Raw genomic sequence first — 14,757 nt, 5'->3', positions numbered from 1 at the left:
AAAGATGTGCAGGTTAGGTGGATTGGCCACACTAAATTTCCCCTTAATTGGAAAAAATTATTGGGTACACTCCATTTATTTTTTAAAATCACTGAGCTCAATATGATTATCTCCAGCCTATGATGCTGGCTGCGAGAACAGGACAAATCATTGTGTACAGTGTGACAAGTGATGCTGAATGTGACTTCAAGGAATAATGATCTGATCTTGGGAATAAAGTTATTGGACTCGGTGTTATTGATGGGCATCACAAAAGAACTGACTTTAACTGCAAACTGCATGATCCTTGCCGGTTTCAGGGCATTGTAATTTGGACGTTAAACATTTTTGAAGAGGGTGGGTTGATTGTATGTACTCGTACAATAATTGGCTAAGCATTGGGAAAAGATACCCAAGCTTCTGGGGCATAATTCACATGGGAGGTGTCCATCTCGCAAATGTTGGAAATATGCTTAAGTAAATTTGAAAACCGAATAGGGGTCAGCAAAGGGAAGACTTGTTGATGGTAAAAGTGGCCACCAACAGACTAAATTCACTGGCTAATGGTCATGTCTTGAATTATTAAATGGATGACAACACCATGTAGAAAATCTTACTTTTGTTCAATAATGTTGGAAAGTAAAAGAAAATGGAAATTGAAACTGATTGCAATTGTGTCTAGGACATCTGCACGTTACCATGTATGGGGGTTATTTAATTGCCAATCCCTTGTCAGATAGACACAGCTCAACCTCACGAGCAAGACTGTGTTAAAACTGTCCATCAGGCGGCGAGCTCAGTGGTTAATATGCAGTACCATACTGGTCAGGAAAGCCTTGTGTTTGATCCATGGGGTTATTTGGGTGGCTGAGTTCAGCCAGAATGATAATGGGCACATTGCAATTAATCTCAACATTCATGGGCTACAGAGGGAAAAACATTCAGTGTTGTTCTTTCTTCATATATAATTTACAGTGCAGAAGGAGGCCATTCGGCCCATCGAGTCTGTACCGGCTCTTGGAAAGATCACCCTACCCAAGGTCAGCACCTCCACCCTATCCCCGTAACCCCAAGGGCAATTTTGGACACTAAGGGCAATTTATCATGGCCAATCCACCTAACTTGCACATCTTTGCACTGTGGGAGGAAACCGGAGCACCCGGAGGAAACCCATGCACACACGGGGAGTATGTGCAGACTCCGCACAGACAGTGACCCAAGCCGGAATCGAACCTGGGACCCTGGAGCTGTGAAGCAATTGTGCTAACCACTATGCTACCGTGCTGCCCGGTATCTTTAGATTCCTGCAAACTAATCCTAAGTAAGAATGTGCCGTGTGAAAGAAAATCATGATTACACTTTAAGGAAGTTGAATAGTTGATCTACATTTGGCGGTTTGGGTCTGTAAATGAAGGATGGTCACTTGAGCCAAATACTTGAAAGAGCTTAGCTGACCCGAACCATCGTCTTCTTGGGAAAAGGTGTGATTGGAGGGAGGAATTGCTCTCACCAGGTGCTGGCTGTAATATATAGAATCTTCACAAGTTTCCTGACCAAATCTCATTAAACTCAAGAAAATAAGCCAAGATTACCAATTTGTGCAAAGTCTGTCTTGAACATTTTCATAAGTACTAATGAGCAATGCCAATGTAGTCAGATGACTGGAATGGTTAGCTAATGCTTGGAAAGATACAAAATAAATCTGGTTCTGGAGTCCAGTGAAAGAACTGAATTTTATTTTCTCCCCACCCACTCCTCGCTCAAGGATCTTGGTTCGATATTCCTCAAATTTGTTACTTTGGATCTGTCCTGTGAACTTCGCTGCATTGGACAAAGCTGGCTTATGTAGTTTTGTTTCAGTAAGGAGAAAATGAGCAACTAGTTGGCAGGAAATCTAGTGCACTCCATACTGGACTACTTATAAAATTCTGTTGCGCTGTTGCCATCTTGGAGGTCAAGGATCTCCTGAAATTATCACTTTGACAAGAGCCATGGCAATCTTATCTTATTAAGATTGTTGCTTGCACCAGTGCTCCTCCTTTTTGTTGACAAGTGTTGCTGTTGGCAGATACTTCAGCTGAGGTATTGAATTTTGTAACATTACTCCTTGACACAGATTTTCAGGGAAAGTCACAAAGCCCCTCTAGTCTGTCAAATAATCCAGTAAGGAAATATCAATCATCTACCATGGGTGGTGTTCTTTCCCCCTAATGTCCTTCAACTTCAATCTTGTGGTGTTCTTTTCATGTACACACTTGGAAAGTACTTTATGTTCTTGGGATGCTGTTGATAAAATGGGGTTAACTTTGCAGTCATGGAAAGTGGATGGTTAATAAGATGGGGTTAACTTTGCAGTCATGGGAAGGGGATGAAATTACTTGTATTGTACATTTTTAAAACAAATTACAGATGTGCAGGTTAGGTGGATTGGTCATGCTAAATTGCTCTTTAATGTCCAATGGTTGGTTGGGGATAGGGTGGGGAATTGGTTTGGATGGGGTGCTCTTTCGAAGGGTCGCTGCGGACTCGAGGGTCAAAAGGCCTCCTTCTGAAATGAAAAAATGAAAATCGCTTATTGTCACGAGTAGGCTTCAATTAAGTTACTGTGAAAAGCCCCTAGTCGCCACATTCCGGCGCTTGTTCGTGGAGGCTGGTACGGGAATCGAACCGTGCTGCTGGCCTGCTTGGTCTGCTTTAAAAGCCAGCGATTTTAGCTCAGTGAGCTAAACCAGCCCCTCTGCACTGTAGGGATTCTATGATTTGTGATTCTTCAAATGAGGGCCCACTTTCTTCACCGCCATACTTGTTGCTCTCTTTGAGATTTCTCACTCTGTGCTTTTTTTCTCGGGGTACGTTACTCTGATCCAGCTTTACTTGGATACAATTCCTTAATATTCATGTTAAGTGTGGTGATGTAACTTTACAAGGGTGCCTTTGCCACTGAAACTTGCAAATGAAACAGCATCTTCCGCTCTTTATTTCAAAGCAATTTTAAACTTCCTTTGAATTCCTTATTTTAAATGGTTAGCAGTTGTCTGGGAATGTTGGTTAATGGCTCTTGATTCCCCACATGCTTTGAATAGTTTTGAGAAAAAACTATCTTTAATTCGTTCTTTGTATCTTACTTCCAACCGGTCGAGCAGGATTTGTTTGAAACCCTGAATGCTGATGTGTGCCTCTAGAGAAGATAAATCCATGCCCCACTAGCTGAGAACCAGGGTGGCACGGTAGCACAATGGTTAACACAGTTGTTTCACAGCTCCAGGGTCCCAAGTTTGATTCCCAGCTTGGGTCACTGTCTGTGTGGAGTCTACACGTTCTCCCTGTGTCTGCATGGGTTTCCTCCAGATGCTCCAGTTTCCTTCCACAGTCTAAAGGTGTGCAGGTTAGGTGGATTGGCCATGCTAAATTGCCCCTTAGTGTCCAAAAAGATCAGATGGGGTTACGGGGATAGGGTGGAGGTGTGGGCTTAGATAGGGTGATCTTTCCAATGGCCTGTGCAGACTCAGTGGGCCGAATGGCCTCCTTCTGCATTGTAACTTCTATGATCTGTGAACTTGTTAAAGTTAACCATATCCAATGTCAGGTGGTATTTTAACCTTTGACCTTAAAATTACCTAATGCCTTGAATTAGTAGGTAATGCATAATCGTTTTTTTGTGGAGCAAATGATTTTATTTTAAATGCCCATATGCTTCCGTAATACCCATGTTGTCTGGTGATGTAACTTTACAAGGGTGTCTTTGCCACTGAAACTTGCAAATGAAACGGAATCTTCTGTTCTTTATTTCAATAGATCAAACCAATTGTCGTGCATGTTGGTTTAAAGTTGGTGTATAATTTGGATATGTTGAAAATCTGCACTTAGTTACAGCAGAGCTAAGTTCTGTGCTGTACTGTTCTATGTTCTATGAAAGTGCATGGAGTGCTTCTGAGACATTGAGAGTGGAATGCTATGGTTGTACTTGAATGCGCACAATGGAATAAATATTTAGCAATTCTCATGAATGCCAATCAATGCAAATGGCCAACTCACTGTAAAGTATAAAACAGCAGACTATAACACTCACTGGTAGGAAATACTTTTGGCCCAATTTGGTTTTCAGTCTAGCAGATGGAAAAGGTTTATGAACCTGAACTATAATCTGTGCACAGTAACTAACATCCTTCTGCAGAAGAAACTTTAACAAGACTTTGATAAAGAGAAGCTGATCAATTGAACTTGTATGCTGACCCATCATTACAATGATATTGGGAAGTTGGCTAGTTTTCAATCTATATGTAAAGGTTCCCACCCATTGCCCCAACATCTGTCTTCAGGTACCAGCCCAAAAGGGCATGAGTGACATAGACATTCTGTTGGGCCATGGTTATGCTTGGCAAGGTACTGCAGTGGTTTGTCATTGCGTTCTTCTGATGACTTCTTGCTGCATGTCATAGGCAAATTGGAAGGATCTACAGGTTGATAATCTGTTTAGTAAGATTATGCACACATCTTGCACACCCATCAGGTCCTGGGTTGGGACTTGAGCTTCTGGATCAGACAAAAGGATGCTACCAGACCTTAATCCCCCAATATGAAGGGAACAGTTTAATATATCGAAGAATAAATATTGTGAGAAATTATTTGTGCAATGCTAGGTTACAATTTCACAGGGCGCCAGTATCCTTTCTATCTTCAAAGTCAGGGTTCACACAACCTTTCAACTGCTCGGGCAGACCAGACTTTCAATGAGACTAATTTTGTGCTGTTCAACCTGATTCTGTGACTTTTTTTTAAAAGGGAAAAATTAAAATGACTCTGTTATGTTTTCATTGGTCGCTAATGTCGGGTGTGCCAGCTGAGAACCTGTAATACTGAATAGAAAAAGGTTCGCTTTTGCGTAAGGATCACAATCCTCTCTCTCGTGGACTATTGCCAATCCTCTCGAGTAGCTGAAGACTGGTTCCATCAGAAATATCTTTTTTTTTTTTTAAATTTAGATTACCCAATTATTTTTTCTATTAAGGGGCAATTTAGCGTGGCCAATCCACCTACTCTGCACATTTTTGGGTTGTGGGGGCGAAACCCACGCAGACACGGGGAGAATGTGCAAACTCCACACTGACAGTGACCCAGAGCCGGGATCGAACCTGGGACCTCAGCGCCGTGAGGCGGTTGTGCTAACCACTAGGCCACCGTGCTGCCCTTCATCAGAAATATCTTGATATCAGTGTGCACACCTCCCAATTCAGCATGCAAGTACTGCCCAGGATTATATTTATTCCAGGGGGGCGGCACAATGGTTAGCACTGCTGCCTCACAGTGCCAGGGACCCGAGTTTGATTCCAGTCTTGGGTGACTGTCTTTGTGGAGTTTGTATGTTCTCCCCGTGTCTGCGTGGATTTCCTCCGGGTGCTCCAGTTTCCTCCCACGTCCAAAGATGTGCAGGTACGGTGGATTGGCTACTGCGCAGGGTTACGGGATAGGGCGGGTGAGTAGCCCTAGGTAGAGTGCTTTTTTGGAGAGTCATTACAGACTCGATAGACTGGCTTCCTTCTGCACTGTTAGGGTTGCATGGATTTTTCAATGGATTCATGTTCAGTCCACCTCTTTCATTAATCATTTATTTTTAGAGCAGCACGGTGGCGCATGGTTATAATTGCTGTCTCACAGCACCGAGGTCCCAGGTTCGATCCCGGCTCTGGGTCACTGTCCGTGTGGAGTTTGCACATTCTCCCTGTGTTTGCATGGGTTTCACCCCCACAACCCAAAGATGTGTAGGCTAGGTGGATTGGCCACACTAAATTGCCCCTTAATTGGAAAAAATGAATTGGGCACTCTAAATCTTTTTTTAAATCTTTTTTTTTTATTTTAAAAAATAACTGAATCCTCCCAACTCCTTCAGACTGCAGCCTTTAGATGAGTATGTAGGACAACCACTTGTAGGAAAATACATGCCTTTTTTCACACTAGTAGTGCAAAATAAAAATGGTGAACCTTGGGTTGACATCTAACGTTTTCACCATTGTAGCAATAGTTGTAACGTTGGCCATCACAAGTGAAGATCCAGTGCATTGGCTTTGCCGACAGGCTGTGCAATGGAATCAATAGAAAAGTTAATTTAACGTCTTGGTTGCATGGTCTATGGTCATGATGCAGGAAAAACAAATGTCCTAAGGGAGCAAGGCGAATCAGCCCATGTCATAATTAGTGACTAGATCAAAGTTACGATGACTCGGGCCTAGCTCTGTATAAACACGTACTCCACCACCAGCCTCTTGAAATGTTTTGCTTCAGTGAGAACGGGACATTGAATCCTTTCAGTGAGAACGGGACATTGAATCCTTAATGAACTGATATTGTGCGCCCTGCATCACACTCGAGTGGAAGAATCATTTGCTTTGAGTCTTTTATGAGGCTTGCATGCGTTGAAAATAGTTTGTCTTTCTTTATAGAATTCATTATTTCTTTGTCAGACTGTAGCCAATTTTGCGCACCATGCCATTTTTCCAAATTTGCATTGGTAAGATTAACGTGCGCTCTGAGCTTTTCCCGTAAGAGCAGAAATCTTTTTGTTTTTCAAAACACCCAAACTGTTTCAAAAGTTTTTTTAAAATTTAGTAATTGAGTTGAATAGTTTAGAACTGTGTAGAAAATGTCAAACTCTTGTTTTCTTGATGGCTCTATAGGGAAATGTGCTGAATGGAGAAGTACTGATGAGTCATCCAGAGGAGAAAGAAAGACTGGTTTCTATAGAGCTTTTGATAAGCCCAGGAAATCCTAAAATGCTTTACAGTTGATGAACGACTTTAGAAATGTAGTCACTAGCCAAACTGTAAGCAGCAATGATTCATAAACAGGAATAGGATAAAGACCAACAAATCTGTTTTGTGATGTTGGTTGAGAAATAAATATTGGTCAGGATGTACAACGTTTCTGTTGTTAAGAATAATGCTATGGGATTTTTACACCCATCAAAGAGGGCAGATGGGACACCATCCAAAAGATAGTGCCTCTGACAGTGCAGCACTCCTTCAGCCCTGCCCTGGAGTGCCTGGATTGCATCCTACAGTCTCTGGAGTGGGGTTTGAACCTGACTGTTTGATTCCTAAGGTGAGAGTGCTGCCAACCGAGCCATGAACACTTCTCTTGGATATTCAGTCCTGGGTGTGTGCTGTCAATCAATCTCTGTTGGTAGGACTGGAGATTATGCTGCTGATGCTGCTTCCCCAAACCAAGGAAGATAACAATTCCGAGATCCCTGCTATAACCGGGGGGGGGGGGGGGGGGGGGGGGTGTGTGTCAGCATTGACCAGGAACTTAACTGGACCAGCCATATAAATCCTGTGGCTATAAGAGCAGGTCAGAGGTTAGGAATCCTGTGGTAAGTAACTCGCCACCTGACTCCCCAAACCCTGCCACAAGGCACAAGTGAGAGTTGTAATAGAATACACTCCTCTTGGCTGGATGAGTGCAGCTCCAACAGCAATCAAAAGGGTGAACGCCTCGGTGGCAGTGGTTAGCACTGCTGCCTTCCGGCGCTGAGGACCCAGGTTCAATCCCAGCCCCGCATCACTGTTCGTGTACAGTTTACACATTCTCCCCATGTCTGATTGGGTCTCACGCCCCACAACCCAAAGATGTGCGGGATAGGTAGATTGGCCATTCTAAATTGTCCCTTAATTGGGGGGGAAAGCAAATTGGGTACTCTAAATTTTTATTTTTTTTAAAAGGTTATCACCATCCAGAACAAAGCCTGCTTGTTTGACACCCCATCCACAAATATTCACTCCCTCCACCAACGATGCATAGTGGCAGCCATGTGTACCAACTGCAAGATGCACTGCAGGAACTCATCAAGGCTCCTTGGGTGGTACCTTCCAACCCATGACCACTACCATCTAGAAGGCCAAGGACTGCAGATATATGGAACACCGCCACCTGGAAGTTTACACCATCCTAACTTGGAAATATATTGTCGCTCCTTCAATGTTGCTGGTCAAAATCCTGGAACTCCCTTCCTAATAACGCTGTGGGCATGCCGACACCACATGGACAACAGTGGTTCAAGAAAGCTCACCACCACCTTCACAAGGGCAATTAGAGATGGGCAATAAATGTTGGCCTAGCCCATAATGCCCACATCCCATGAAAGAATTCTATGTTTTGAGGATTGGCAGGAGGAATTTGAACCAAAAGTGGGATGGGGTGGGGACGGCTTGATGGCGCAGTGGTTCGCAGTGCTGCCTCACGGTGCCGAAGAAACGGGTTCAATCCTGGCTCCGGATCACTGTCTGTGTGGAGTTTGCACATACTCCCCGTGGATGCGTGGGTCTCTCCTCCCACAATCCAATGAGGTACAGGGTAGGTGGTTTGGTCGCGCTAAATGGCCCCTTAATTGGGGGGGGGGGGGATGTGGGGTGGACTGTGGTGAAGGGATGTGACCAAGATTAATGGACTTTCTCTTTTGGCTTGCATGATAAGTGTTTGAAACTTAGCCAATGCATCTATAATGCTGTGAGCTTCAACGAAATTCCTTTTCCAGCCCTTAGCGCAAGTGTAGGCATTATGTATGGCAGCGTTTGTAATTGTCTGAAATGTGGAGTAATAGTCCATTTATAGGCAATCAATTACATTTCATGGAGAATTTACTTCTGTTTGTCTGTGTTTTTTAAAGGCTTAACAAAATGTAAGGATGATCTGACCTTGTACAGTGTTGTTCTATTTACTCATGATTTGTACTGTGGCATTTTCAGTACCGTGCCTGTTTACCAATGTTTAGTACGACATATTTAACTGGCAAAGTTTTCCTAACACAGATGTTCTACTCCATACAAACCTTATCTTTACTATTTGTTTTTGAAATAGGCAGCAGTGTAAATACCCAGGCCAAGTTGTTTGAAGTCCCAGACACATGGTGACATGAAGCACATTGGATGAACAAAGTGGTATCTTCCAGATAACTTCATGACCAGATGCGACATTTGCAAGCCATACTGATCCGAGAGCTCCAATCTTCATGTGGTACAAGACAACTTAAAAAAAAGTCTTTATGTAGAAAGTAGTTTGTTTTAACTGTACAAACACAAGCCAATGTTTCATTAAATGTTTTAGTCGGGTTTTTTGTGTTTTTGAGAATTAAATGGGGTTTGATTGTATTTCGAAACTTCTTCTGTCGGTGTCAACAGTTTCACGAGTTACATTTCAAGCCAGTCCTGTACCACTGATGGCTTAAGAGCAGCAACCAACACTGGAAGCTGCCCTGTGCCAGCTACATGAATTGTTTATTTTGGATTCCAAACAAAATAATCACTGTTCAGCACTATTTCTTTTTAATATATACACATGTGTGTGCATATTACATCAGTTGTATTTCAAGTAAATCTAATGACTTATTATCAATAATGTGACCTGACTTCTACATTCAGGTTTTGTATCTTTTTTAGAGGATGACCAAAGCATTGTCATTGTCCTTGCAATAAGGACAATGACTCTGTTCCGCGATCCTTTAGTTTATGTTAACTGGTGCGGACTGTTTTTGTCAGAAGATGCATTGTGCACCAGCCTTTATTTGTATGTATGTGTGCGTGCAAAAGAGACTTTGTTTTCTTTTTTTGGGGGCAACGGTGAGTTTTGTATCATATTTAAAGTTTTTTGTATCATGAAGAGAATTGAAATTTCATGAAGGAAAATTAAAAACAACTTTCTTACTACAAGTGACATGCTCTTTATTCATTTGAAGATCTCCGCTTGCAGTGTATGGTCCGAAGCAAGTGTAGAAAGTGTGCGCAGTTTCGCAAAGTAGGGAAGATGCCTCCACTTGTGACCACAACTAGGGACCATAAATGTAAGATGGTCACTAATAAATCCAAACCTCTTTGCGCAGCGAGTTAGAATGTGGTATTCCTAATACATGGGCAGCCAAAGCAACTAGGATAAATGTATTCAAGGATAACCTAGAGAAACACACAGGGGGAAAAGAATAGAAAACTATGTTGATGGAGTTAAGGTGGGAAGAGACTTGTGTAAGGCATAAACTTTTACAGGGACAAGTTGGGCCAAATAGCCTGTTTGTGTTGTAAATACTTAGTTTAGATGAAAAGTCGCAGTTTTTAAAAATTGTTGCTTAACCATACTGTATTTGAGCAAACCGTGTTAAGTGTCACTAAAACGAAAATGTGGTCTGTGGAGAGAAAAGGGTCATCAAGTGGAGACATTGGGCTAAACCCTCCGGTCTTCGGATTGTCGGAGATCGGATATACGACCAAAGATGCACATTGGGCCCCTGTGGAAGTCCTGGCACTTGGGATTTGCCTGGAATGATTCAACTTCCAGTGGGCAATTTCCTTGCTCAATGGGATACTTCATGAATGACTCCGACTCGTGAGTTAAAGAGTTGAAGGCTGACGGCAGTTCCTTGATCCCTACCTGAATAGTCACCCAGGAAATGTTAAGAAGATTGAAACCAAATTTAACATCTGGTTAACTAAATAATTGACCACCTGACTACCCATTCGATTACACAACCTGACTACACCACGTCTGACCTTGCTATACCCCTGACTACCCTCCTGACCACCCCAACTTACCAACCTCATCCCTTTACCAGCTACCCCCTTGCCCATTAACCCATTCATTTGCTAACGTCCATTCACTAACATTTCAGACTGGACATTTAAACTTGCTAGACAGCAACGGTGCAATAAAAGTGGGCATGTTCTGTCTTTCCCCTGACTCTGCTCCACTGTGGCAGAGTTCACCAAGGGATGCTGCGTTGCACATCTCTCGGAAATCCAGGCTAGGAAGGTCGAGAAATGAGGAGCCGTGTCGAGTTGGCGGAATATTTAACTGCAGCGGCAATCTGACAATCGTTGCAGTTGCTTGGAAGATCCAGGTCATTTAACGTTTCTCTGTCCACGGAAGCTGGTTGACCTGCTGAGTATTTCCAGCATATTCTGTTTTTATTTCAGATTTTCAACATCTGTAGTCTGTTCCATTTGTATTAGTGTCACCATGCAAGATTCAAGATCACGCAACCACATTTGACTCGGTTGAGTCCCTGCAGCGCGTTGCTGTGTGAGGCGTCAACTCCTGCAAATTCCCCTAAGGGTTTTTCCGTGCGGGAAGGGAGAGGGGGAAATACTATCCCAGTCATGACTGCAAGCCCAGGAAAGGTAGCAGTGCAACCAGAACCACCACCCGTATGTCGAAGAACCAACATGCTGTCCCATTGTGGTGTTGTTGTGAACAAGCACTATGGCTATCATGAAACGCACACTGCGAGTCACATGTTTGTATTTTTTTAAGCTGTGTAGTCAGTTAAGCAGGATGTACAATTATGCATTGTAGTTCATATTCACAATTTCACCTGTCTGCAGAAACAAAACCCCAACTCTAGAGTTTAAGAAAGATATTAAGATTTCATAAACATTGGTTGAAGTGTACTAAAGGTCAAAATAACCCTGAAAAGATGTTTCCATGGATGGTTGGCAAGGATTACTCTTTTTACTCAAGATACTGGGAATTAGCTGGTACTTGAGTGATTAAATTCAATGTCAAAGGATTTTTAATGTAAGTAAGTAATTGGACTGATTTTTTCACTGTGGGCCTCCCAATTAACAGTTTTGATCTGTACAGAATTTCATTGACACATTGTGTGTGAATCTACTTTTTTTGCTCCTACATCTGTATAAATATTCTGGTTTATGAAGCTGAATTATGAAATAGAATCTGTAAAATATAAATTGTAACAAAACTTCTAACTCTAGACTGGTATTCTTATGGAAGTACGAACTTCTCCGTGAGTTTGGTATATCTTCCCAGAAACTGAAAGGTTTCCTGTGAAATTAAGAGCCCCTTTGTGAAAAATCTGAACCCATTTATCAGCAAATATTCCCAATCTCTCGCAGTATATATACTTTTTTAAAGTGATGGTTTTTCGTAAATTTTCTCTCAGTGCAGGGGGTATTTTTACCCTCCATAGTCATTGCTTGGCTTGCTGGAATTTGCTGTCTGAATAACATTTTCCACTGTTTTAATTTCTTGTCTTCACCGAAGCACACATTCAAGACTTGCATGAATTTGAGTCTCTCACACATCAGTGTTGTCCAATGTGCTCACTGCTTGTCCGTGGCCAATTGATACTTTTCACCAGGTGAGAGATTTGAATCAAATGAACATATAGAACCATGTGTCAGCCAACTCCACTGAGGATAGGGTTCTAGCCTCTGTCGGACACCATTGACATGGCCATGGCTTTTAAGTAGAAAATCCTGCAGGAGAAATGATCCTTAACATGAAAACAAAACTGCGCCCTGGCTCCATTAAGGAAGTGAAAGTATGTTGAAATATTTTAGTTGCTACACCACAGCTGGTTGCTGTGTAGTGATGAGTTACTACTGTAGTACTAAAAATATTCTTTAACGGGGCTGCTGTCGCAGTGCAGCGTTGCTCACCTATTACAATCCTGGATCCGACCCCAACATTTACTTGGAAACAGGACAGAAACCCCAAAGTTTTATTTAATTTGTAAGGCTGTGAGGAAAGATACTTATCTCCAGAAATGATTCCACGGACAAATAGGGACATGGTATATTGAAACAAATTTTATTACTCGCAGTATTAAACTCAATTAAACATCATACAAGAAAATAGCTTACAAAAACCAGTTAAACAATGCTTAACAATAAAATGAAACATTTTATCTCCTAACTGCTATCTTTCAATCTCCAATTAAGCAGATCCATCTCTGGTCAAAATCCACTTTCAAAATACAGTTAACGGACCCAGGAATACTTGCTATATAGAGATGTTTTGGATAAACTGCCTTGAGAGAGATCTTTCAGGAACCACCTTGCAAAATTCTTGGCTGTGTCAAACTACTACTTAACTTCCCCACATTTGGCAAAAAGCTGCTGGTCTGTTCACATCTCAGTCTAAACTAAACTCAACACCTGTCTGCTTCAGCCCCGGCTCCTCCATTAACCACATTCCCTCCATCCCACTAACTCGGTTACGCCATCTAAGCAAGGCTAAACACACTGTCTCTAATTATCTACTCCCAGGAAACCATCTCTCTAAATATAAAATCCATTAGCCCTACTTCAGCAAACACGATCCTTGGCTGGAATGAATTATAATCTTTTACGATACTTTAATTGCACCTTGGTAGCCCTAAAGTCTAGCTGCCTTTCAAACCAGGATTTTTTTTTGTTTTAATGACTGCAGCAGTCGAATACACACCCCAACCCAGGCTTTGAACCATTACATCACCAGCTGCATACAATACAATATATATTGGGGCGGCGCAGTGGTTAGCACTGCTGCTTCATGGTGCTACGGTCCCAGGTTTGATCTCGGCTCCGGGTCACTGTCCTTGTGGAGTTTGAACATTCTCCCCCATGTCTGAGTGGGTCTCACCCCCACAACCTAAAACGATGTGCAGGGTAGGTGGATTGGCCACGCTAAATTGCCCCTTAATCGTTAAAAAAAACTGGGTACTCCAAATTTATTTTTAAAAATACAATAAATATTGGAAATTCCTACATTTATCACACACCTTTGGTCCTGTCCCTTAATCCCAGTTCATCTCTGGAAGATTGCTACAAGATTCACCCCATCCGTTGCCCATATTTTGTATCATTTGTGAATATGGTGACCTGATTAACACAGGTTTAGCAAGCATTGAATTCTTACTGGGACAAACTGTTGTGGAGAACTTGGAAGAGAAGGATAACTGTCCAAAGAAGAAAATGTTGCAGAGATGGTAACGTTTTTGCGTTTTATTAAATGCTCCCAATTCAAAATATTAAAATGCTTGCAAATTGTGACTTTTACAATGCTGGCCAATCAGCTGTAGGAGGATTGATGCCTTTTATCATTCCTGACCCAACAGGGAGACTTGCTTCGGAGGTCATTTGTTAAAGTGGCTGTTGGACGGTTGTGGGCGAGTTCAACCAGTTGTGTCTCAGTTGCTGGATGTTTTCTCACCTTAAAATAGACTCTTGTGCCTCTGAAGCATGTGCCTGGGTCCAACTAGTTATGTGATTGTTTATCAAGCTGACATTGGCTGTTGAGATTCATTCACAACTGACGTGATGCTAGCTATTATGGACCTGCAGGAAATTATTAATGAGTCACATGACTGGACACCAGACTTCGGGTCAAAACAGATTAAGACTGCAACTTCCTGTTTGAGACTTTCGTGGAAAAATGTTTGTTAATTTTTGTTGCATTTATATTTGGAAGTCATTTTGAGCAGTCCTTGACGTTATAACGTTTGGGTTATGACAAATGGCACTTAACGACATTTGTAGATTTACACCCTGTTTCAGCTTTGCCAAGCCTGTTTCAATGACATTACGCCACCACGGCAGCAAACAGTTGGTCTTTACCACGTGTTCTGACTTTCGTAACCTCCTGAAGGGCAAATTGCTTCTTGGGTACAAAAGACCTCACAAACTTTAACATGACAAAAGCCCGTTCAAAACTAACTGGCTCAGTGGAACCCGGTGAGTTGGATGCCTGTTTTACAAAGGTTTGAGTTTACCTAATGTTCATTTTAAGCTAGTTTTCTCTTCAAAAGTGCAAAATGTCAAATAAGGAGTGGTTCTATACCTTGGTTCACAGTATCGCAGCCACAGGTTGCTGGCAAGGGAACATTACTTTCCAGTGAAAATTGGGTTAAAGGACAAATCCCCCATTTGTAACATTGTTCCAACGTTGAAAGTTGTTTTCGAATTGGGACGTTTCGACTTAACGACGTGGTTTTCCGAAACCGATTGGGTCGTAAGTCCG

General features: G+C 42.2%; 1 protein-coding gene across 1 annotated transcript in view; it reads left to right on the top strand.

Annotated features, from left to right (window-relative positions):
* Positions 1-9,677, top strand: part of parn (poly(A)-specific ribonuclease (deadenylation nuclease)) — a 142,866-nt gene extending 133,189 nt beyond the window's left edge. The window contains exon 20 of the mRNA XM_038820880.1: positions 8,830-9,677. Coding sequence (XP_038676808.1) covers positions 8,830-8,882 — 53 coding nt within the window. The 3' untranslated portion in view covers positions 8,883-9,677. The remainder of the gene's footprint in view (positions 1-8,829) is intronic.
* Positions 9,678-14,757: the final 5,080 nt, after the last annotated feature.

The sequence above is a fragment of the Scyliorhinus canicula genome, chromosome 15, assembly GCF_902713615.1.
Source record: "Scyliorhinus canicula chromosome 15, sScyCan1.1, whole genome shotgun sequence".
NCBI lineage: Eukaryota > Metazoa > Chordata > Chondrichthyes > Carcharhiniformes > Scyliorhinidae > Scyliorhinus > Scyliorhinus canicula.
This window is presented reverse-complemented; position numbering and strand designations above follow the sequence as displayed.